The following is a 23,287-nucleotide window of genomic DNA, read 5'->3' as shown; positions in this document are numbered from 1 at the left end:
TAAAATGAACTTTCTCTAAATGGGCGTCTCTGGCATTTGGGAAGCAGAATGGCATTTTGGCAATCGGAAGATGTGTTTGTAAACTACATCTCTCACTCCCTCTTGAGGCCTTGGCAAATTATTCTGGGTCTCACTTTTCTCATTTGTAAAATGGAGATTCTATTACTGTGAGGGTTATGCTGAGAAATGTGCCTGACAAAGGGCTCGATTTTAGCACACTGCTATTCAATTGCAGGTTACAGTTTAAAGCTGAAGGAAATCTTAAAGTCTATCTCATTTGATTTCTTCTATCTGTATATAAGGGATACCTAATGGGTCAACTAACACAAATGTTAGTCTGCTCAATTTTCTTTCATATTTACATACCTGACCAAGTATTTCCTTGTCTAAACAAGACTTCTTAGTAAAGCTAGTCATGTATTTATAGAAACATTTACCAAAAGTACAATTATATGATGTATATTTCTGGCAATGCAATTTTAGAAATGTTGAATACGTACAATAAAGTCAGGATATCACTGTCAGAATTCTTTCACAAGTGTATGGGGCGCCTGGGTGGCGCAGTCGGTTAAGCGTCCGACTTCAGCCAGGTCACGATCTCGCGGTCCGTGAGTTCGAGCCCCGCGTCGGGCTCTGGGCTGATGGCTCAGAGCCTGGAGCCTGTTTCCGATTCTGTGTCTCCCTCTCTCTCTGCCCCTCCCCCGTTCATGCTCTGTCTCTCGCTGTCCCAAAAATAAATAAACGTTGAAAAAAAAAATTAAAAAAAAAAAAATTCTTTCACAAGTGTATTGGAAAATATGTAAATAAAATGATAAACTGCTAGGAAAAATTAAACTTGTATATCTCACAATAAGTATCACATCATTCAAATATAAAATTGTCTGGAGTAGAGGGGACCACAATTTTCTAAGATGTGAAATTTTACTTTATTTTATTTTATTTTATTTATTTTTTTAAAAATGTTTATTTATTTTTGAGAGAGCGCAAGTGGAGGAGGGACAGAGGATCCGAAGCAGGCTCCCCGCCGACAGCAGGGAGCCCCATGTGGGGGAACTCATGAACCGAGATCAGGACATGAGCTGAAGTCGGATGATGCTCAACCAACTGATCCACCCAGGCGCCCCTAAGATGTGAAATTTTAAAATGGCAAAAAAGATTGTATCCTATGAAATATACCTTTTAAAACGTAGTAACAATAATAACAATGTGTCCTGGTTACATATAAACACCAACAGGTTGAATTCTGTTTTCTTCTTTTAGCTTTTGGAGGCTGAACTGGTCTTATTGACAAATGTGTACAGCTGTTCCCCAGATAACTTGCTCCCAGATACAGAATCTTTCAGAATCTGCTCTTCAAAAAGACAATAGCTCAAAAGATTTTAGACTATAGTTTTTGACCCTGACCCTGCCACTTATTTCTCCCTTCACACTACAATGAGGAGTTTGTAAAAAAAATAAATAAATAAAAAATACTAATGTCTGCTTTTTTTTCTTATTTTTTTTTTAATGTTAGCTTTCATGTCCTGGGACTGCAGGGGTGATTCTGCCCACTGTTGGCGCAGAGATGCCCGAGCTCTTCCCCCTTCAGCCCCTGCTTCACTGCCCAGCTCCTTGCTGGGAATAGCCCTTGACAGGTCTATTGAAGAATTCTGTCAAGGATTAGAACTTGATTGTAAAAGTGAAGTTATTTTGTTTTAAAATATTTTTCTTTACATTTTCCCAAGCTATAAAACTGTTTTGAGTATAACATTTGTTCTACCCATAGAAACTAATATGTACAAATGCAACTGCATTTTTTATTTTATTTTTTATATTTTAATTTACTTTTGAAGTAAAGTAAATATTGATGCAGTAAGGCTGAGGGTAAGAGAAAAGAAAGAATAGAATCTAATTCCTCGGGTACTTGTGCTTTTGGTCAAAAGGTTAGAGATCCAAAAAAAGATAGAAATCATAAAAAGAGGATTTTAAGCTTAAATGGGTTTAGGCATGGATAATATAAAATATCCCAGAGTAAAAAATAAAGATTAAAATCTTGACTAGTTGGACAAGATCCCAATTTATTTAATTATATTTCTGTACCAGGTATAAAAGGAGTACAGAATATCCAGCCTGTAAACAGAATATTGGGCTTGTTAATTTTGAATTATTCAAGTGACAGAAGTGACAAAATTTACCTCATTAGAAAAGTCTCTTACATTCACTTTAAAACTTAAGTATCCAGTCACCATGCTTTCCTGACATCCAGATTTAGTTGTGTGCACAATCTGTTATCTGGTTTTTGTTTATTAATTATTACAGGACACGAGAGATGAAGGTAATGAGACTGAAGCCAACAGGATGAGTAAATTAAGAAGAACAAGAAAGAAAGTTACTAAACAACATCTATTTTCAACTGAAGTAGGAGAAATGGATATATCCAACTCAAAAGGTAACTTAGTTACTCTTATCCCTCAGGAATATGATGTCAATTGCAATCTCTATTTAGTTCTCCTTTTTACAAAACCTTTTCTTTTCATCGAAGGGAGAAACAAAAACAAAGAAATGAAATTTAGTTCTACATAGGCAACACAAAAGATAGCAAATATAAGGGTATAACGAAACTATATAAAAATAACCAATCAAAATATTTAGAATGTAAAGGGAGCAGAACTAGGTTGATAGTGGGGCAAAAAGAAGACAACAGAGAGAACATATGCATAAGCAGGGAAGCACATTTCTGCTCTGAGATTGATTGCAAAGATCATTGCCAAGGATTTGGGAGGCCACGATAAAGATGTGGAACAAGTTTTCATACCACATGCTGGAATTTCAACCAAACTCAATAGATCGGAAACAGTGCTGAAACTAGGAGTTAATCTGGGCAAGAGATGCAATCCAGGAAGAGTGTTCCAAGGCAGGGGCACAGGGATGGCTGGAACATGGTAACAATAAAAAGCAAGCAGGGTGCTCATCGATTTTATTATTGCTTTAAAATTTTCTGCAGACCATGTGCCCCCTTATGGCCTGCAACCGGTGCAGACCTTTCCCCTTGCCCCTCATTTGGTATGTCACTGCCCAGGAATAAATTATTTTCTCAAAGATTCCTCTCCATATCATGTTAAAAGACGGTTGAAAACCAAGGCAGTGTGTGTCTTAACATTTTTTCTTTATTATTAAAGAAAGGATCAGATACCAAATGGTGTGCCACAAGTTGGGGGATATGAGCAAACCAGTTGTGGGACCTGGCTCTGCAGACTCTCATCTGCCACAAGATGACAAGGACTCTGAGAATCAGACAACAGTGATAAAACCCTCCCGCCTCAAAACATCAGCCAGTGCTCCTTGTAGCGAATTTAACACAAACTCCAGCCATTCTGGTAAGGACTGGGAAACAAACTCACGTGTCATTCTAGCCACTGCCCCCAAATTTGTATTTGAAATAGAGATAATGTGGCCTTGATTGAGGAACGCTAGTCTCGGAGTCATCGAAGAATTTATATGCCTATCATTTATAAAAGACCTTATAGTTTTCTTTAACCACTAGGCTGCTCATCAGGAAAATGGCGGGGTTGCAATGGATGATCTTTCTAGTCTTTTTTTTAAAGTGAAATTCTTTTATTTTAAGTTTCTGGCTTATTAATAGCTATAGAAGTATTTTGGTCTATCTGTGTGTAGGTTAAAAATCTCTGGGATCCAAGTGACAGAAACTAGTTAAAATGAAATATTGGGGCGCCTGGGTGGCTCAGTCGGTTGAGTGTCCGACTTTGGCTCAGGTCATGATCTCACGGTCTGTGAGTTCGAGCCCGCGTTGGACTCTGTGCTGACAGCTTAGAGCCTGGAGCCTGCTTCAGATTCTGTGTCTCCTTCTCTCTCTGTCCTTCCCCCTACCTCATGCTTCGTCTCTCTCTGTCTCTGAAAAATGAATAATCCTTAAACAAATTTAAAAAAGTGAAATATTTATTCCATAAGGGAATCCCTGATAAGAGGGTTGAACAAACAAGGTTTGAAAAGACAGAAATATGACAGGGTGTGAAGTTAGATTTCCACCGTCGTTACTGACACCAATTGCAAGTTTGAGAATTCCCCAAGACTAATCCTAGTTTTGATAATTTGCTATAAGGACTCACAGAACTCATTGAAAACTATTATACTCAAGAATACAGTGAAAGAATACAGATTAAAATCAGCCAAGGGAAGAGACCCAGCAGGGGGAGTCCAGGAAAGTTCGAAGCATGGTGCCTCCACTTGTCTTCTCCCAGTGGAGTCATGGACAGAACCACTCTTCTGACAATGATGTGTGACAATATGCATGGAGTATTGCCAACCAGGGAAGCTTACCTGAGTCTTGGTCTCCAGAGTCTTTACTGGAGCTCCATAGCGGGGTTCCATGTGGCAGACCTCAGTCTCCAGCTTCTCTGGGGGGGTCAAGCTGATACAACATGACTCAAAGCTCCCATGAAAAATGACATTATTAGATTTTCTAGTGTGGCCCAGAGATCACAAACAAAGACACTCTCGTTAGGCAGGGTGTTCCAAAGTCTTAGAGATTATCTTCCAGGAGCCAAGGGTAAGGAGGTCTCCTTTGGTAAGGTTAAATTCTTTACTACACACAGGTCCTAAGGAGGAACTAGAGCCTGAGAAGTGAATGCTATCAGGACTCCATATGTATTAGTTTTCCATTGCCACCATAACGGATTACCACACATTTAGTAACTTAAAAGAATACAATTCATTACCTTATAGTTCTGTATGCCAGAAGTCAGGGTTGTCTCAGCTGGTTTCTCTGATTCAGATTTTGCAAGGTTGAAGTCAAGGTGTTGTCCATCTGGATTCTTATCCAGCGATTCTAGGGAGTTCATTCAGATGGTTGGGAGAATCCATTTCCTTGGGGTTGTAGGATTGAGGTTTATGTTTCCTTGCTGGCTGTCACCTGGAGTGGCCCTTGCCTTCTGGAAGCCTCTGTGTGGTCCTGTGTCTCAGGACTAAGACAATCAGTCAAATCCTTCTCACGTTTGGAACCTCTCCAAATTCTCCTTCTTCTACATCTCTTTTCTCCTTACAGATGGAGAAAGTTCTCTGCTTTTAAGAACTCACTTGGATAATCCAAGACAATATCCCAATTTTAAGGTTTATAGCCTTAATTGCCTGCAGTTTAACATATTCTTTAGGTTTCAGGACTTAGGATGTGAACATATTTGTGAGGCAGCTCTGCCCACCGTGGCATTTCTCATCTCTGCATTTCTTTGTGCGTTGGCTTTGTGAGTTTCTCCATGAAATGCAGGTGAGCGCTGACAGTCTAGCCTCAGGAACTATTGATGCTAATGCCATAGGGGCCAGGTAAATAATACAAATGAGTAAGGTGGGCTTGTATAAAGAAACAGTGATGATGGCTGTGAGGAACTAGAGCAGAGGTTGACACACTGTGGCCCACAGGACAAATTCAGCCTGCTGGCCATGTTTTGTAAGTAAGGTTTATGTATTGTCTATGGCTGCTTTTGTGTTACAGCGGCATAGTTGAGTGGTTACGAGAGCAGATACCATACGGTCTGCCAAGCTGCAAATATTTACTCTTTGGCCCTTTACAGAAAGCATTTGCCAACCCATGGATTAGAGGATCTGTGCCCCATTTCAGGCCACCTCAGAGCTCCAGCCAGTGGTTGCTATGGAGAAATAATTACCCAGTGGTACCAAATTTAATTTCTTCAAAAGAAGCTTGAACTGAAGATTTTTCTATGCAATTTTCAGATTTTCAAGTGTCAACTATTTTAAATGTTTCCAAACACTGTGAGACAACCAGTGAGAAAACATCTGCTAGCCACATTGGCTCTTCCATGAACAGTTTGTGACCCTTGTTTCATATAGTCTCAGCCATAAAATTGAGATGAAATTTACCATTTCTTAGTCTTACATCAAAAAAATCTGTGGAAGGAATTTGTGTCATGAGCTCTCTTTGCACCAACCGACTATGACTAGGATTATGGGTATCATTATTAACTCAGTTTGGTTCATTCAGAAGTTCCCTCTTTGGCCCCAGGCTAGATTAATTTTTTTATAGGCCCAGAGCACCAAAAAGTTTATAGCTTGCAACAAACCACCATTACAGAATTTAAAGATATGTATGAAAAATCCATCCCCCAATAAATGCTAGAAATTTTAACATGGTGTTTTCTTCTCTGTGATACCACCCTGACTCTAAAAAAAGTTTTTTTTTTTTAAGTTTATTTATTTATTCTGAGAGAGAGAGAGGGCACACACAAGCAGTGGGAGGGGCAGAGAGAGAGAGAGAGAGAGGGAGAGAGAGAAATCCCAAGCAGACTGTACTGACAGTGCATATAGCCTGATGCCTGGGGCTCGAACTCATGAGCCTATGAGATCATAACCTGAGCTGAGATCAAGAGGCCAACACTTAACTGCTTAACCGACTGAGTCACCCATGTGCCCCACCACTCTGACTTAAAAAAATATATTTTTTTCAAAGAAGGCCCCCCCTCCGGACTTTTTTTTTTTTATTGTTTTTGTTTTTGTTGCTGCTTTGTACTTGGTTATTCTGCCACCTGGGCTGACATGACACTTCTGGAGAGTGGGGTCACATTTGCTCTAAGAGGGTGTCTGTCAGAGAAGCCATGTGGAGGAAGGAGGGCAGGCCCTGGGAACGGAGTGTGGCACATCATCCAAGGCATATTCCATAAGCTAAATGTGTTGCACAGTACTCTTTGGTGCACTTTTCCCTTTTTAAATTGACATTTCTGAAAGCTCAAACACCTATTCAATCTGCCTTTTATAAGTGACCACAGCTTGTTCTCTATAGCTGAAATATGTCCTCATCGTCACTGAACACAGACAACATTTCTCCAAGGCATTTTAGTTGCCATAGAGCTTTGAGGTTTTATTTTAATTTTAATTTTTTTTGTAGTGTTGTCTTATCTCTCCCCCCGCACCCCCCCCCCCCCCCCCCCGCCAAACACTCACAGCAGGAAAACTTCCTCTGTAAAAGCAGATTGATTTAATTTATTAGTCCTCTGAGGGGATAGGAAAGGAGAACATCTCCCAGGAACCATACTGCAAGAAAAACAAATGAGTCCCCGAACTAGCAATTATCTGCCTGCTATTCATCATGTACATCTGGGAAGTCCTGACCAAAAGGTTTAATTGTAACTAACAAGTATGATCTATTTGAAGAAGAGAAATTCAGACAACGATACAGTAAGATTAGTTGATTCCTTGAAAATGAAATTAGATTGCATAGAATTCTCATATTTGATGGAAGAATTAAACTTTTAAATTAAAAAAAAAAGATATCAAATTACCAAAACATGTGATGCCAATTTCTACTTCTTAATTAGATGAGGTCAAATTATGCAGGGTTTATTAATTAATTAATTTATTCACACACCCCTTTATGAAAGGATTAAAGGAGTGGTCATTGAGCATCTCTGATATGCTCGTACTGCTGCAGGTACCGGGGATACAGCAGCAAGTAAAGTGTTCTCCTGGAACTGACATGCAAGTGGGGAAAGACAGAAAGTAAACATGTGATTATACAATATGGTGGGTAGTGATAGGGACTCAAGAAAATGGAAATGAGATGATATATTGTTAGGGGTTGAATTGTGTCTGCCCCAAATTCGTGGGTGGTTGGAATCCTATCCCCTCATACCTCACATTGTAACTGTATTTGGAGATAGGTTTTTAAAAGGAGTAATGAATGTTACTCTTCTTATGAGAAGAGAAGATTAGGACACCCACAGAGGGAAGATCATGTGAAGACAGCCATTTACGAGCCAACGAGGGAGGGCTCTCAGAAGAGACCAACTCTGGTGACACTTCGAACTTAGACTTCTACCCTCTGGAAGTGTAAGAAAATAAATTTGTACGTAAGTCGCCTGGTCTGTGGAATTTGTCTTGGCACCCCTAGCAAATGAATACATCTACTTATTGTCCAGCCACAGGTCAACTTGGCAATCTTTGAATGAATCAGGGGTTAGACCTGTCCGCACTGTGATCAGATCTCATAGAATTATTACTCCAGGTGATTATATTTTGTTTATTTTCAGCACTTTTAACCATGGTAAAGTATACCACCTTTGCACTCAATGGCATATGTATTGTCTATCGTTCCCCCATTCAATAATATAAAGCTGTATGAGGGCAGGGCTTTTTCTGGCTTCTTCCTAGATATATGTCCAATGAATAATAATAATAAATAAATAATACATGGTAACTAAACAACATATTTTGAGTGGATACATACTTTTCTTATTTTAAAAGAATGCATATTTATTGTAGAAATGTTAGAAGCTACAGGTAAGACAAGGAACTAATAAGATTGCCTGTGATTATATTACGGATGAACCAATAAAATGACCTTCCTCCTTTGATAGGAGATGAATACTGATTTTTTTATGTTGTTAAAATATTTATAGCTTATATATTAATTGCTTATTATTTTTAGAATACTGCTTGTCTGAAATTTTCCATATTTTATAATTTTTTAATGTTTATTCATTTTTCAGAGAGAGAGAGAGAGAGAGAGAGAGCAGGGGAGGGGCAGAGGGAGAGGGAGACAGAATCTGAAGCAGGCTCCAGGTGTCAGCACAGAGCCCAATGCAGGCCTCCAACTCACAAACTGTGACATCATGACCTAAGCTGAGGTCAGCCCTTAACTGGCCCCAGAAGTTTTCCATATTTTAAAATGCTTATCAGTTTTATTTTCTGTAAAGAGAATTGTTCAACCTGGGCAGAACACCCAATACTTCAGGATAGGTTGGGAAGACAGCAACTGCTAATTTAGCATGAAACATTGTAATTGCTACAGCTTAATTGTTTGTGTTAAATGGAAGGTAGTTATAAAGCCTCAGGAGTCTCAGAGTAGCCAAATGTATCAGTGACAGGACATTATCTCTAATATATTTGTAGAGGTGGAACCAGTAATTTGTTTTCATGCTTCACATACTTAAAATCTGCTTAATCTGTGTTTTTAAACTGTCAATCTTTATGCCTATTTTTAAAGCCAATTATATATCAAAAAACGATATTCAGGTATCACGTTAAAATTATAGCTGCTCAACATCAGTGATGTGACAGATTGATGAGTATTCAGATTCAGACATGATCATGGTACCATTACTAGGGTTAGAGTAATTGTGTTCACTTTATGCGTTTCAGAAGCACTTATATGATGCTTAATGTCTGCCAGGGATTGTTAAATAACTTGTTTAATCGTCACAGCAAGCCTATGAAGAGGGTAATATTGCATCAGTGAGAGAGCCCAGGAACAGAGAGGATAAAAAAAGTGTCTAGGGCACAGGCAGGATTCCGAGGGAGGCAGATAGGCTTCAGTGTGTGTGTTGAATCATCACGGTCCGCTACCTCTCCTCAAAGTTTGGACAGTAGCTGACATGTATGATGTGTATTATGTGCCAGATCCTTTAAATCTATGTGCTTTATATATATTCATTCAGTTTATGGTAACAAGTCACCAACTGGGAGTTAAGAGGTCTGGTTTCTAGTTTCAATTTCAGCACTGGACTGAGAGCATGATTTGGACTACCTTACTGTACCTCTCTGGGACTCAAGCTAGACAGTTAGTTGAATTAGGTGATTTATCTCCAAACTCTCTTCTAGCTCTGAAGTTTTAGAATTTGCAGTCTACCTTAAATGCCTTGAAAATATATACATACCTACCTTCACACGCACACACACATAGACACACACACACGCACATTTGGGGTTAGGTTTCTGGTTTTAAAATTGAATACTCTAGATTTTTCCTCTCTCACACACTCATCCTTGAAGAACCCTTTTGTTTGCTCACTCACACTGATTTTAAAATTTAAATCTGACAGTGACATGTAGATGTCTTAGATTTAGATGCCATTATAAAATCCTTTTGGCAAACAAAACAAGAAACACAAAATGGAAACCCGCAGAAAATACACAAAAACCAAACACTTTTGCCTTTAATCATACAGGAACTTCTAATGAAGGCATTACTAGTTAGTTCAAGAAGTTCAGTCTTTTCAGTGATAGTCATCTATATGAAGACTTGTGTGGTGCCTTATTCACATAAGGTTATCTTTCACCTACCCCCAAGTGCTAAACAGTCTCTAAGGCTGTTTAGAGACCATGTTCTTGGGAATATGGTAAAGGCAGGGAAAGAAAGGTAAGATCCCCAATTCTAAGCCAATAACAGTATATGAGTATATGAGTATATGATGCTTTTGTTAACAATCATGGTGACGAAGCCACTACTGTGTAGCTCCCTTTTGCTTTTCAGTTCATCGTGATCTAACTACTTAGGGCCATTCTCTATTTTACAGATAACACCAGAGATGGCACTCAGCTTCCGACCACACCCCATATCTCCTCTAGAATGAAGCACATTAAGCAAGAAATGGTCAAAAATCACCTACAGTTTGTGCGATTTGAAGCAACAGACCTCCATGGTGTGTCCAGATCTAAGAGTATTCCTGCACACTTTTTCCAAGTGAGTTTTACAGGTGGAGTTAAGATTAAATGTAATTTCATGACCATGAGCAAGCAAATGGTCCTAACTAATCTTTCTTATTTTCTTGTAATCTATACAGTAATTAAAGCTGAAAACCAATAATTTATTTTCTTTCTTGCTTGTCCCTCCCCAAACACATTATTGCTCCCTAAGGAGCTGAACATATACTTTCAAGGCCCAAGCAGCAATTCCTTTACCCGATAGAAATACAAAACTAATTAAGACTGGTAATTTTAGTTTTTCTGCTTTGAATAGTTTCCCTCTATAGAATTATCTTTTCTCTCTTGCTGCAATTATGAAGATTATATTTTGTTTGACATGAGAAAATTGCAACAGAAGACCCAAGAGCAAATATCAAATGAAAAAAAAAGATTAAAAAGTAAGAATTTGCTAGATAAAAAGAACATCCCTTTCAGCTTCTAATTCTGATAAGAAAATACCTAATTGTTGTTGGATGACTTAATGAATATGATTAAATTCTTGAAAATAGTGATATTAAGAAATATTGTAGTTTTGGATATGTTTTGAGACTTTTTGAGGTTTTTTTTCCAGTTTATGTCATGTATTTTTTTAATGACTGATTTATTGCATCACTGAAACATTTCTTAGAAGGAAGGGATGTTAGTCAGTATTACATATGAAAGTGTAAAAGTTAAGCATCCTTGAAGTTTATTTTTAAGAGATATCTTACTTTCATCACTTTAATATTAAATTGTAATTTTATCATTTGTTTTATTTTGGGAAAAACTGAGCATCCCAAAAACACTTTTTTTTTTTACAAGAATTCCAACAGGTTCAAATTTGTTTCTTAAAAATTTTCAACATCACTCATCATCAGGGCAATGCAAGTCAAAACCACAATGAGATATAATCTCACACCTGTCAGAATGGCTGGTACCCAAAAGACAGTAAATAACAAGTGTTAAAAAAAAAAAAAGAAATAACAAGTGTTGGCAAGAATGTGGAGAAAAGGGAGCCCTTGTGCACAGTTGACGTGAATGTAAATTGGTGCAACCACTGTGGAAAACCACAGTATAGAGATTCCTTAAAATATTAAAAGTAGAAATGCCATAGCATTCAGTAATTCCACTACTGGCTATTTACCCTCCAAAAATGAAAATACAAATTTGGAAAGACATATTACCGCTACGTTTATTGTAGCATTATTTACAATAGCTAAGATACAGAAACAATCTAAGTGTCCATTGATAAATGAATAAAGATGTGGAACACATATACAGTGGAATATTTCTCAGCCACCAAAAGGATGAGATCTTGCCACTTGTGACAACATAGATGGATCTAGAGGGTATTATGCTAAGTGAAATAAGTCAGATAAAGAAAGAAATACCATATGATTCCATCTACATGTGGAATCTCAAAAAAAGAAAACAAAGGAGCAAACAAACAAACAAGCTGAAACGGATTCATTGAGAACAAACTGATAGTTGCCAGGGAGTATGGGGTAGGGGATGGGTGAAATAGGTGAAGGCAATGACAAAGTACAAAACTTCCAGTTATAAATACGCCATGCGGATGAAAAGTGCAGCAAAGGGAATATAGTCAATAATATTGTGATAACGTTGTACGGTGACAGATGGTGGACTTTGGTGGACTTTGTTGTGATCCAAATTTCAGTTATTATAGAGATTTAAGCTATTTTGCAAGAATTAGTATTGAATTCCTGGTGATCTATATTGGGGTGTGAAGTTGTTCTAGTGCCTTATATATATACAAGGTAACTTAATTTGTGGTCATGAACATGACATGTTTGTATATATTTATATATTTCCCCCTACTAATAGAGTAGTTTGAATCAGAATGTCCAAAAACGAAAAAAGAAAATGATAGTGTTAACAAAGATTGCTCGGAAAAATACAGATTAAATCGTTTGAAGAATACAGTGTGACTTTTTACTATTCTTTAAATTTGTGAAGGCCTAGTGGAATGAAATGGTAACAAGCCGTTCTTTATTGTTCACAATCAAGTGAGTACAAACAGATTTAAATTGCAGGAACTCTCGGAAGTCTCATGAGTAAAATAATATTACCCCTCATGTTAGATACATACAAAATGACAGATTTTCAAACGAAGAAATTGAAAACTAGGGAAATAATATTATTTCTTACAGTAAAAATTCAAATGAAAGGATTTTATATTAAAGTACTCTAAAATTCCACAATATGTATGTGTGTATACAGGTCCTTGAGGGAGTTGAAAAATTAAGCAGGCACTGAATAACTGAATAGTGCTTGACTTTCTCTACTTTATTACTGGCAAAAGCAGATTTGGATCAGCTAAGCCAAATGGCATTTGAAAACATGTGTATAGATGGTGGAAAGTGAAGAAGACAGTGGCTTAAGGTCAAAGGCAGAAGAGGGACCAGTAGATTGCCTCTACTAGCTTTGGCCCCTTTTTGCTACCCATGCTCTTTGGGATTGGAGGTAATATAAGAAACAATTTGGCTCACAGAATGTTAGTATGTTTTATTAACCTCATGATGCACACTGACATTATGGGAACCAGACTTTATATTTAGCTTTCTCTACCATCAGTGTAACCTTCAACACACGAAGCCTTGTTGTACTGCTATGACACTATTTCTAGAAATTGTTTTATGTGTCTGCTCAACTTTATAACCTCATCATGTCCCTGTTGTCTGGCACATAGCAAAAGTTAAATAAATGACCAAATCTATTGACCCCAAGAGGTATATAGCTAGAAAGTGTCTTAGCAATCATCTAGTCTAACACTTTTGTTTCACAGACATGGAAGCTGATGGCACATAGTCCAGTGATTTGCCTAACTTCGCATAGGTAATTGGTGAAAGACCTCGGGCTAGAAGTCAGATTTGGTAGCATCCAGTTCATGGCTGACTTGAAGGCTATAACATTTTGGAACTCTAGCTCACAGGCAAAGTTTCTGGGACTGTGAGGCTGCGAGGCAGTCATTCTTAGTGGGCTATAAAAATGACTGAAGACAGAAGTGCAGCTTTCAGTAGACCCGGTTCCTCTGGTGTTAGGATGTCTGTCATGTGTGTCCTAGAATAGGATAATTGTCATGTGTGTCCTAGGATTGACCCATACTAGTCTCTCTGGGAAGAACTGAGGATTCTCAGTTAACTGTGTGGATTACAATAGAATAAGCCAAAATAAAATCTTATCTGAAGTATTAGCAACTATGCCATAAAATAAAAAGTGCTTTGAAAAGGGCTAGGTTATAATCATTTCAAATAATTTCATAAGGCTTTACCTTTGTTGTTTGTGATAGACATTTTATCATTGTACCTTTTATTTAGGACTGCTACTTTCAGATCCAAGAACATATAAAGCCTTGAAGGCTAAAAAGGTTAACAGTTGCTTATAAAAGTAACTTTGGGGGGTTATTTTTAAAATATTTGAAATTTACTTGATACTAAGCTAATGTTACCTAGCAGACATTAGACACATTTTTTTTTTCCTCATCAGCAGTGTCTCACCCCCACCTCCACCCTTTTGTTTGTTTTCAAGTTTCAAAACCTGATTGCTGTGTCTACTTTCTTTAGGAAAAAGTGATCCATGGCGTTTGCATGCCTCGAGGTTATCTTGAATTGATACCGAATCCTAAGGACGATGAAGTGGATCACATAAGAGCAACATGTTTTAATAGTGACATAGTTCTGATGCCAGAGCTCTCAACCTTTCGAGTGTTGCCATGGGCTGAGAGAACGGCAAGAGTGATATGTGACACATTCACTGTGACCGGTGAACCTCTTCTGACTTCCCCAAGGTACATTGCCAAGAGGCAACTGAGCCAGCTACAAGATTCTGGCTTTTCCTTGCTCTCTGCCTTCATCTATGATTTTTGCATTTTTGCCGTGCCTGAAATTATCAATTCAAAGACCATATCTTTTCCTGCTTCAACGTTGCTAAATAATCATGACCAGCCTTTCATACAGGAACTCGTTGATGGTTTGTATCACACAGGAGCCAATGTTGAGAGCTTTTCCTCCTCTACCAGGCCTGGTCAGATGGAAATCTGTTTTTTGCCCGAATTTGGCATCAGTGCAGCTGATAATGCATTTACCCTCAGAACAGGGGTCAAAGAAGTGGCAAGGAAATATAACTACATCGCCAGCTTTTTCATTGAGACTGGATTCTGCAATTCAGGAATTTTGTCTCACAGTCTCTGGGATGTCGATGGGAAGGAAAACATGTTCTGCAGCAGTTCTGGGATTGAGGAGCTCACGATCACTGGGAAAAAATGGCTGGCAGGACTCTTGAAGCATTCCGCTGCTCTCAGCTGCTTGATGGCTCCCGCTGTTAGCTGCCGAAAGCGTTATTCTAAGGAGAGTAAAGACCTCAAGGACAGTGTGCCTACAACGTGGGGATACAATGATAACAGCTGTGCTTTTAATATCAAGTGTCATGGTGAGAAAGGCACCCGGATAGAGAACAAACTGGGCTCAGCCACTGCGAATCCTTACCTGGTGTTGGCTGCTACTGTTGCTGCAGGCTTGGATGGACTTCAAAGCAGCGATGGTGTCCTGGTTGGTCCAGATGACAGCACGGACCTCTATCAGTCAAAACCTTCCGAGATTCCTTTGAAACTGGAAGATGCTCTTGTGGCACTGGAGGAAGATCAATGCCTGAGACAGGCTCTCGGGGAAACTTTTATTCGCTATTTTGTTGCCATGAAAAAATATGAGTTGGAAAATGAAGAAACAGATGCAGAGAGAAATAAATTCTTAGAATATTTTATTTAGAATAGCACCCTTAACTCTTCTTTCAGAGATGTGATTTTTACTTAAGTAGTTGATCTCCCAGAAAGAAAAGATTGGATTTTCATAATTAACAACAAAAAGACTACAAATGCTTTCGCTCTTTTTTGTCCCCATGGAGTATTTGACAGATATGAAGTGGGACTGCTGAGAGATTCTGACAGTAGAAACAAACAATAAAGTTGTGGTGCGGCTGTATTATGCAAATTTACCAGGTCTTGTCAGTCAGTCATCATTTCCTCTGTGTATGTTGACCTACATAGAAATATGCAGTCATTTTGGGCAACAGATACATTCACACAATAAAAGAAGTCTTAAGAATTACAAAACAGAATTTAAATGACTAAAAAACCCAAAGGATTTCAATTAATTTCAATTATACACATAGGTTGTGACTGCCAGAAAGACAAAAATGCTTACTAATACAATCTCACTAATCAAGACCTCTGGAGGACAGGTGCTCTGTTTCCTGCCCTTTCCCCACCCTTCTGCCATTACCCTTCCTGTTGGCCAACCTGCAGGTGATGTGGCGAGGGTGACACTCCTGGGAATGGAGCCCGCACAAGATGGAGTAACAACGTGGAAGCTGTGTTGCGAAGCAAATTTTGCAAGCATCATTGTGATCTTTCTAAATAAGTTAAATGAGTTTTCAAAAATATGTCATGATGACAAGTTAGCAGAAGTTTTCACCTATATCCCTTCTTTTCACTGTTTTTTTACTAGTTTCTGAAAGGCCTGGGAAGTTCAGGACTATAATGTCCATGAGAAACAAATCCATAAGAAATAAAATTTGGCTGAGAACAATGAGGTCAAATATTTGAAAGTCATGAAAATTTTTCTTTAAGCAATATCTCGTATAGAATCCCATGCATAAAACACAGGTGGAATGGGTATGTGTGGCGGGGTGGGGGGGGGATGGCTGGGCTCTTCATGCTTCGCTCTGTTCTTTGAAGATGTCTGTAGTGCTTTGTGAAGTGTCAGAGCAACTGCCTATATAAGAAGGCTATGCTTGCAGCTTAAGTTTATCTTTAAATGACTGATTCTACTGTCCACAGAGGTTGGTATGTCCCAGAGTATATTAAATGTTCCAGATCTTCATTTGAATGAGATAATTTTGCTAACTATCCCTAAAGTTTAGCTTCATTGGGAGGAAATCCAAAATCCACTGACTAGCAAGTGAAAACCCTATTCTACTGCTTAGGATCAAACAAGAGATTTTATGTTCAATTAAAACTGACAGTGGCCTCAGTTTAGATAGCAAACACAAGAGCAGAGGATTAGACTTGGCTCAGATCCTCCTATTCAAATTCATAGCACCCAGTAGCTTAAACAAAGTCGCCTGTCCATCACTAATTGCTTCCCTCTTTTCTCTGTTGAGCAGGAGAATAACGTTCTTGGTGGATTAAGAGGTAGAGGGCAAGGTGGTGCTGGGTGAGTGGAGAAGGAAAGGAATCAGCCCAGAAACTTCTGAGAATGGAATCCCACACATTACATCATGGGAAGGATGGCAGGGAGGAACCCCATGGAAGCTCGCTAGTTATTTGCCAATATTCATTCTGTCTCTGTTCCCCATAGTAACACCTAAATGTGTCAGTTGGAACGCATGATGGAAAATAAAAATGACATTTCTGAGTTCCACTGTGGCTGAGTGTGGTCATGTGATTAGATTCAGGCCAAAGAGATGTAAGTACAAGTGCTGCATGGAAACTCTGGGAAACTTCTTTAAAGGGCACACTCTCTGTTTCCCGCCCTTTCTCTATCCTTCTGCCTTTGCCATTCCTGTTGGTTAACCTGCAGGTCTTGCAGCTAGAGTAATGCCCTCCAGAATGGAACCCACACGAGATGGAATTACAAGGTGGAAACTGCTCAATGGCCTACACTGAGATTTTTACTTGGGAGAGAAGGAAACTCTCCTCTAAGGTGCAGTGATTTTGGGTCTTTGTTTCTGTGACAAAACTTATCTTCCTACTTGTGTGTGTGTGTGTGTGTGTGTGTGCACGAGTGCATGTGCCTGAGTTGTATGTGTATATATACGTGTGTGGGGGACATTTGGGGAATTTGAGAATGAAAGAATAAAGATATAAGAAACAGTGAAAGACTACTTCCTCAATCTTTCCACTTCTTGAGAATCTGAATCAGAAGGATCCACACGTGTAAAAAAAACTGTACTATCTCCCACCCTAACAGAACTGTATAGACACTTCTGTCATCCATGGGCCTTCATGAAACATGGCTAGTGTTTTGGCTAGTTTTTTCCACAACATATAGAAGGTGCTATAAAAATTCTGCTAATCGAGTTGTTATATCAGTGTATACACACACACACACACACACACATATATATATGTTATATCAGCATAACCTAAAAAAAAAAACTACAAAATTCAGGATGGCAATGTGAGGAAATTATGTAACCAGGAATAATACCTTTGATGTTAATTGTACCATAGTGAGTTGACAAAAAATGTTCGGCTGATCTTACAACATAATTTGGTGTGGTAATCTTCACAGAGATTTCCTTTAGGTGTGGGCTGATGTATATTCTTGTTTTTAAAGGTAAAACCAAAGTAACATTGGCCAAGAGTAAAGTTGAGGGTTAAAGAAAAATTGTGATAGATGTAAAAATGGAATGATCTGTTTCTTTTCTATTTCTTCACCTGTTTACATGCTTTCTATTTTTGAGGGGACTTTCTGCTAATGCTTCTAGCTTTCAGGTCTAGGCAAAAGGGCCAGATACTCACTCAGTAGCATTTATTGGGCACATTTTGTGTGCTAACTCTTCTGCTGGGAGCCGCAGTACCAGAGTAGATCCAGAAAAAAAGATGAGAAGACAGTGAAAGTGTTTTGGATCCGTGTATCTTGAGCAGAACAGAATAATTTTTTTTTGATAGACCTAATGCTGAAGAAACTATTTGGAAAGCTGCTTTATGGCTTGAAAAGGATGCTTTATGAATCTCTTTACAGAAATTACTTTCTTATTTTCATTAACTATAATTGTTCTAATCAAAGCTTAGGGGAAAATGTGATTCCTGAATTTAAAGTTGGTTATTAAATGAGTATACATAAGAAATGTAAATTAAAAACTATAATGTTTTAAGACCAGAAACTAAAACATTAGTATCATAGTAAGAAGTTTCTATTTTCAAGGACATTTTATGATCTAAAATTTCATTTTACAGTGTCTGAATCATAACGAAGCTTGAAATGATGATTTGAAGGCAATAAAAGATCCAAAAACTTTAATATGAATAAAAATTGAAAGTGCACACACAGTAAGACCTGAACTTATCAGCAACGTGCAACAGTCTATTGACATATCTCCGGTTTCTGTTTAACAAAATAGACTTACCAATATGTTTGTGATATAAGTCTTACGGGGCAATACCTTTCATCTTGGGTTTCCCACTACAAGAGTTAGAACTAGTGTCTCTAAACACTACATATATGTAGAGTGCCCTACATCTTCTCTGTTAACATGCTCCACATGTTACCTTTAGTTATCAGTTCATATGGTGGATTTCCTATGGATGTGAGTTTCAAGAATGAAGGACACAGATCTTATTCATATTTGTGTTTATATTTCCTATTCCTTGTAGATGTTCTACAAGGAATTCAATAAATGTTTAATCAATCCATCCATCCATCAATCAATCAATCAATCAATCAATGTATATAGTGTAAGCATAATGGAGTTCTATGCTTGTCCAGTATCATACTCTTACACATATTCATATACCCAGAGAGAGTGAAAAGTAGAAATGGGGACAGCTGAGAGAATCCATGATTTGTGCTTTGTTATTAGCCCTAAACGTTCTGCCATTAGATGTACTTCTTCAGCTTCTCTGTTTCTAGGAACTCTTGGGTAAACAATTTGATCAGCTTGATGGGGATCTTAGAAAAAAAACAACAAACAAACAAAAAACAAAAAACAGAGAGCAAGGTGGAGTGATCATGCTTTTTGGCCACATTGAACCCTTAAGTAACTTATGTTTGTAGAATTCCTCACTTTTTGTCTCCTGTTGTCCAAAGTAGAAGTTAGAATCTCACCTTTCCAGTTTTTCTTGCAGCCTTGGTGCAGGCTCTGCCGATCAGATGCAATAATTCAACCCTTGTGGACTTCACTCTGGGTAAACCTGAGGAGGCAGCAGTGACAAGAGTCCCAAGGGTAGCATCCTGGGTTGGCATTGGTAGTACTAGTTGCTCAGTGGGAGTGGCTTATGGTCTGTGTGGAACAGTCAGTGTAGCTTCCAAACCTGGTTTTCTGACCATCCCTGATTCTGTGAATTACTTAATATCTCTTAATAAATTCACTTCTGCTTAAACAAGCTCGAATTTGCAAAGATCGAAAAACAGTACGTAAGGATACACAAAGAGCACGAAACTTTGATAAGGGGAAAAGAAGATACAAGATAGAGAGTGCCCTTTATCAGAAGAATAGGAACAATTTAATGTTTATATTAGAGTAAACAAAGGCTTATTAAATTCCTTGTTTGGAGCATACATCATGCTCGTGCTTTCTCATTCATTGCCTCGTTTGATGGTTTCTACAATTGCATGAGCATGGTATACTCATTATTTTAAATGTAAGAGAGGTAAGACTCAGTACTTAAGTGCTGACAGAACTGAGAATCAAATCCAGGTATCCACCCTTGGGGCATCATGGTGTCTGTGCTATATGCAAATGTCATTCCCTACACAGTTCCAGCTGGGAACAACACTGAAACTTAAGCTGCACATTATATTTCACTTTTAAGGCTTTTGGGTACCAAAATGCAAGTAGATACTTAAATAAACATATCTTCCTTTTCTGTTAATGTGTCGACATGTTCAATTTAATGTCGTTTCACTGGGTTTTAGCCAATATGTTTGACTACAAATAAACCTCAGCCAAGCAGATACGGAATTGTTCAGGTAACAAATAGCTGATAACTCTGTCCAAGGCCAGAAAATCTCATCACAAAGGAGTTTCATGTCAGAACAGCATCTATTTCAGAACTTTTCTCAGAGAAGAATAGCAACCCAAGCCTTAAAGAGTTTTATAATTTTTTTGAATACAAAAACAGCTGTTTTTGAAGTTACTGACAGTCCTCGGAATGTGAACTGAAATTATTTTGTTCTGTCTTCAGAAATATCCTTTGACAAGTGTTCAGCATTCACTGAGAGCATAAAAGATTTGATACTTCTCTCTGGCTGCTTAAGGAATAAAAGATAAGAAAGCACATTGATTTTTAAAACAGTCAGCTTACCTGAAAGGAGAAGGTGTAAATTAAGGTGAAAAGAGAATCAGCTGGGAATCTGGCACACAACGAGGGAGGTTTAAATTTTTTCCTTTTTAAGATTTTTCTTCTATTGTAATATGATCAGTTAATCAACTTATAAATCCGCGTAAATCTTATCTGGAAAGGAAAGAAATGTATAACTTTAATTAACAGCTGTACAAATAAAGGGCCTCCAATGTATGATTCATTGAAAACGAATGGGTATCTGTTTACTGGACTCATACAAGGGATTTGCTGAATAAATTGTTACATTGTGGGGAAGTTTGCAAATGTAAGCTAGAGGGCAGCAGCGGACCATCAAACACAGAACTTGTGGCTTGGAATTCATCACAGAACCTGATATTAAACATGAAAGTAACCAGATCTTAAATGAATAGAAATTGGAAAAAAAACGTATTAGAAATACTAACAGCATAAATGCATCTCCAATCACATGACTCGCATTTGAGTATCTTTAGGTTAACAGATATTAAGTAGAGGCTCAATATCAGGGTAGGGGGAAAGGAGAGAGGAAGGTTATAGTATTACTGACACTGAAGGGTACATTCAGGAGCCATTAGAAATATGAAACCATGGAAACATTAGCTTCATTATGTGATGCCTGAAATTAATCCAGGTGTTTAAAATTCTGGATGACTCTGCAATGGATTTGGAATAAATAGTTCTGAAAAGGACTAAAGAAGAAATGTTTAATATTTAATAAGCTATAAAAAGAATGATAAAAAACCTGGCTATAATTTGTTACTTATTCGGAGGTCCATTTAAATAAATCAGATTATAAAAGCCTCTCAAACCTCTACAAATTAAAAAAATTCCTCCAAATGATAGTTTTCTTTCTCACATCACTAGAAAACACATAGGCTAAATCACCTTTCACAAGGTAATCAGAAATTAGGATACTTTAGCGTCAGGAGTGAAAAAATATGGTGAGATTTTAGGTGGTTATTGACTTAGATACTAAGCAACATTTCTAATCAACTTATTAAATAATTGTTTTTGAGAGAATTTTGCATGTAAATTCTGAAGAGGAAGCTGCAAAACTGGACAATACATGTTTGTCTCTCACAAAGAATTTTTAACTTAATTGAGAGAGTAAGACGTAATGTCTACGGATTGAGGACAGATACATGTTGGAGAAGACAACAAAACAGCAGAGTGGAGAATGTCATTGATCGAGTAATACTAAAGTCTGTATCTTGTCTATATGTCCTTGACTCCGAACTCATTCCCCGCAGGGGCAGGGGTTATCAGGATCCCTGTCTCCAGGACTTGAAGAAGGAAAAGAGGTGTGGCTAGGAAGGAGAGAAGAAACAGAGGCTGGGTCAGGCTGTACCCCTGCCTTCATTCCCCGACAGTGAACGGGCATCTTACTTGAGCTTCTCATCTAATGCAAGAGGCGTCTCTCAGGTGTTCTCAGGACCCCAATCTTCTGGCCTTCTCAGCCCTAATGCTACCATTATGCTACTTCTACTTATCTCCTGTGCGGACCATTCCTGATGTTTCTTTCCATCAGAATTTAAACATGTTGACATGTTTCCAATGTGTATAATACATGTACATACATCCCAGGAAGGGGAAAAAAACTGTATCCATCTCAAATACCCTTCATACTCTCTTTTAAATCAAATTTATTGATTATGTTACACATCCTTGCTCTTTCTACCTCCTGTTACTATTTACTCCTGACAGCTCCATAGCAATCTACTCCATACTTCTCTCATCAAGGTTGACAGCCATGTCCTCCCCTCTTGTTAAATCCACTGGCCATGTCTCCTTCTTTATGTTTCAGGACTGCTAGACAGGTAGAATTTGACACAGCTGGACTCTGCCTTTTTGTTGAAATGGTCTCCTCTTGACTTGTAAGACAACACAGGTTCTAGGTTTTCTTCTTTATGGCCACTTCTCAATCTCCTGTGAACTTCTCTCTTCTGTCTGATACTTTTTGTTTGTTATTATTTACGATCCTTGTCATCTCTCTAAAGAGTCCTCTCCTCATTCTAAAAAGTGTCCCCATAACCTCTTATCTATTATTAGTATTACTTTTTATTGATTAAAACTCTTGGTTTGAAGTAATGGAAATCAAATTGAACTTGATTAAACAAAAGGGAAGTCTTGGAGTTTTTCTCTGGTAGAGGTAGAAGGTGTGCCTCATGGGCCATAAGAACCTGCATGTGGGTAGGTCCCAGAAATGGATCTAATCAGGGACCAAGGCACTGTAGATGAACCAGAACATCTCTGTTCTTATCTCTGGGTCTCTCTTTATGCTAGCATTATGCCTTCTCTCTTGCCATCGCCTGGATTTCTCTATATCTTTCCCTATACAATGGAAAATGGCTGCTGATACAGCGGACCAGATTTATATCTTTTATGTTCAACAAGCACCTGCCTGGAGCTGGACTTTCTACTTCCAATTCTAAATTGCCTGGTTCGGTTTGGGCAATGTACCCACTCTTCATACAGTTAACTGTGGCCTGCAAGGGCAAGACATAGTGTACAACCGTGGCTGTTTCCTCTATCACAATGTGGGTAGGACAGAGAAGGGGGAACCTGTGTGGGATGACATGAAAACCCAGTGAGTGTTCATGGCAAATTCCATCCCTTCAGTTTCCATCTACAAGTAGATGACTTCCAAATTAATGGCTCAAAATACACTTCCACTTGCATATCCCCCAGGCATCTCAAATTAAGTGTCCAGTGTTTGACCTTTGGCCTAAAAATCTCCATATCTGTCCTCTGCTATTCTTTCAGTCTTGACTGGTGTCC

At 38.3% G+C, this 23,287-nt stretch overlaps 1 protein-coding gene across 1 annotated transcript in view; it reads left to right on the top strand.

Moving 5' to 3' along the window:
* LGSN (lengsin, lens protein with glutamine synthetase domain) overlaps positions 1-15,230 on the top strand; it is a 53,838-nt gene extending 38,608 nt beyond the window's left edge. The window contains exons 3-6 of the mRNA XM_030317085.1: positions 2,299-2,428; positions 3,159-3,356; positions 10,299-10,465; positions 14,031-15,230. Coding sequence (XP_030172945.1) covers positions 2,299-2,428; positions 3,159-3,356; positions 10,299-10,465; positions 14,031-15,230 — 1,695 coding nt within the window. The remainder of the gene's footprint in view (positions 1-2,298; positions 2,429-3,158; positions 3,357-10,298; positions 10,466-14,030) is intronic.
* Positions 15,231-23,287: the final 8,057 nt, after the last annotated feature.

This window comes from Lynx canadensis, chromosome B2 (assembly GCF_007474595.2).
Source record: "Lynx canadensis isolate LIC74 chromosome B2, mLynCan4.pri.v2, whole genome shotgun sequence".
Taxonomy (NCBI): domain Eukaryota; kingdom Metazoa; phylum Chordata; class Mammalia; order Carnivora; family Felidae; genus Lynx; species Lynx canadensis.
This window is presented reverse-complemented; position numbering and strand designations above follow the sequence as displayed.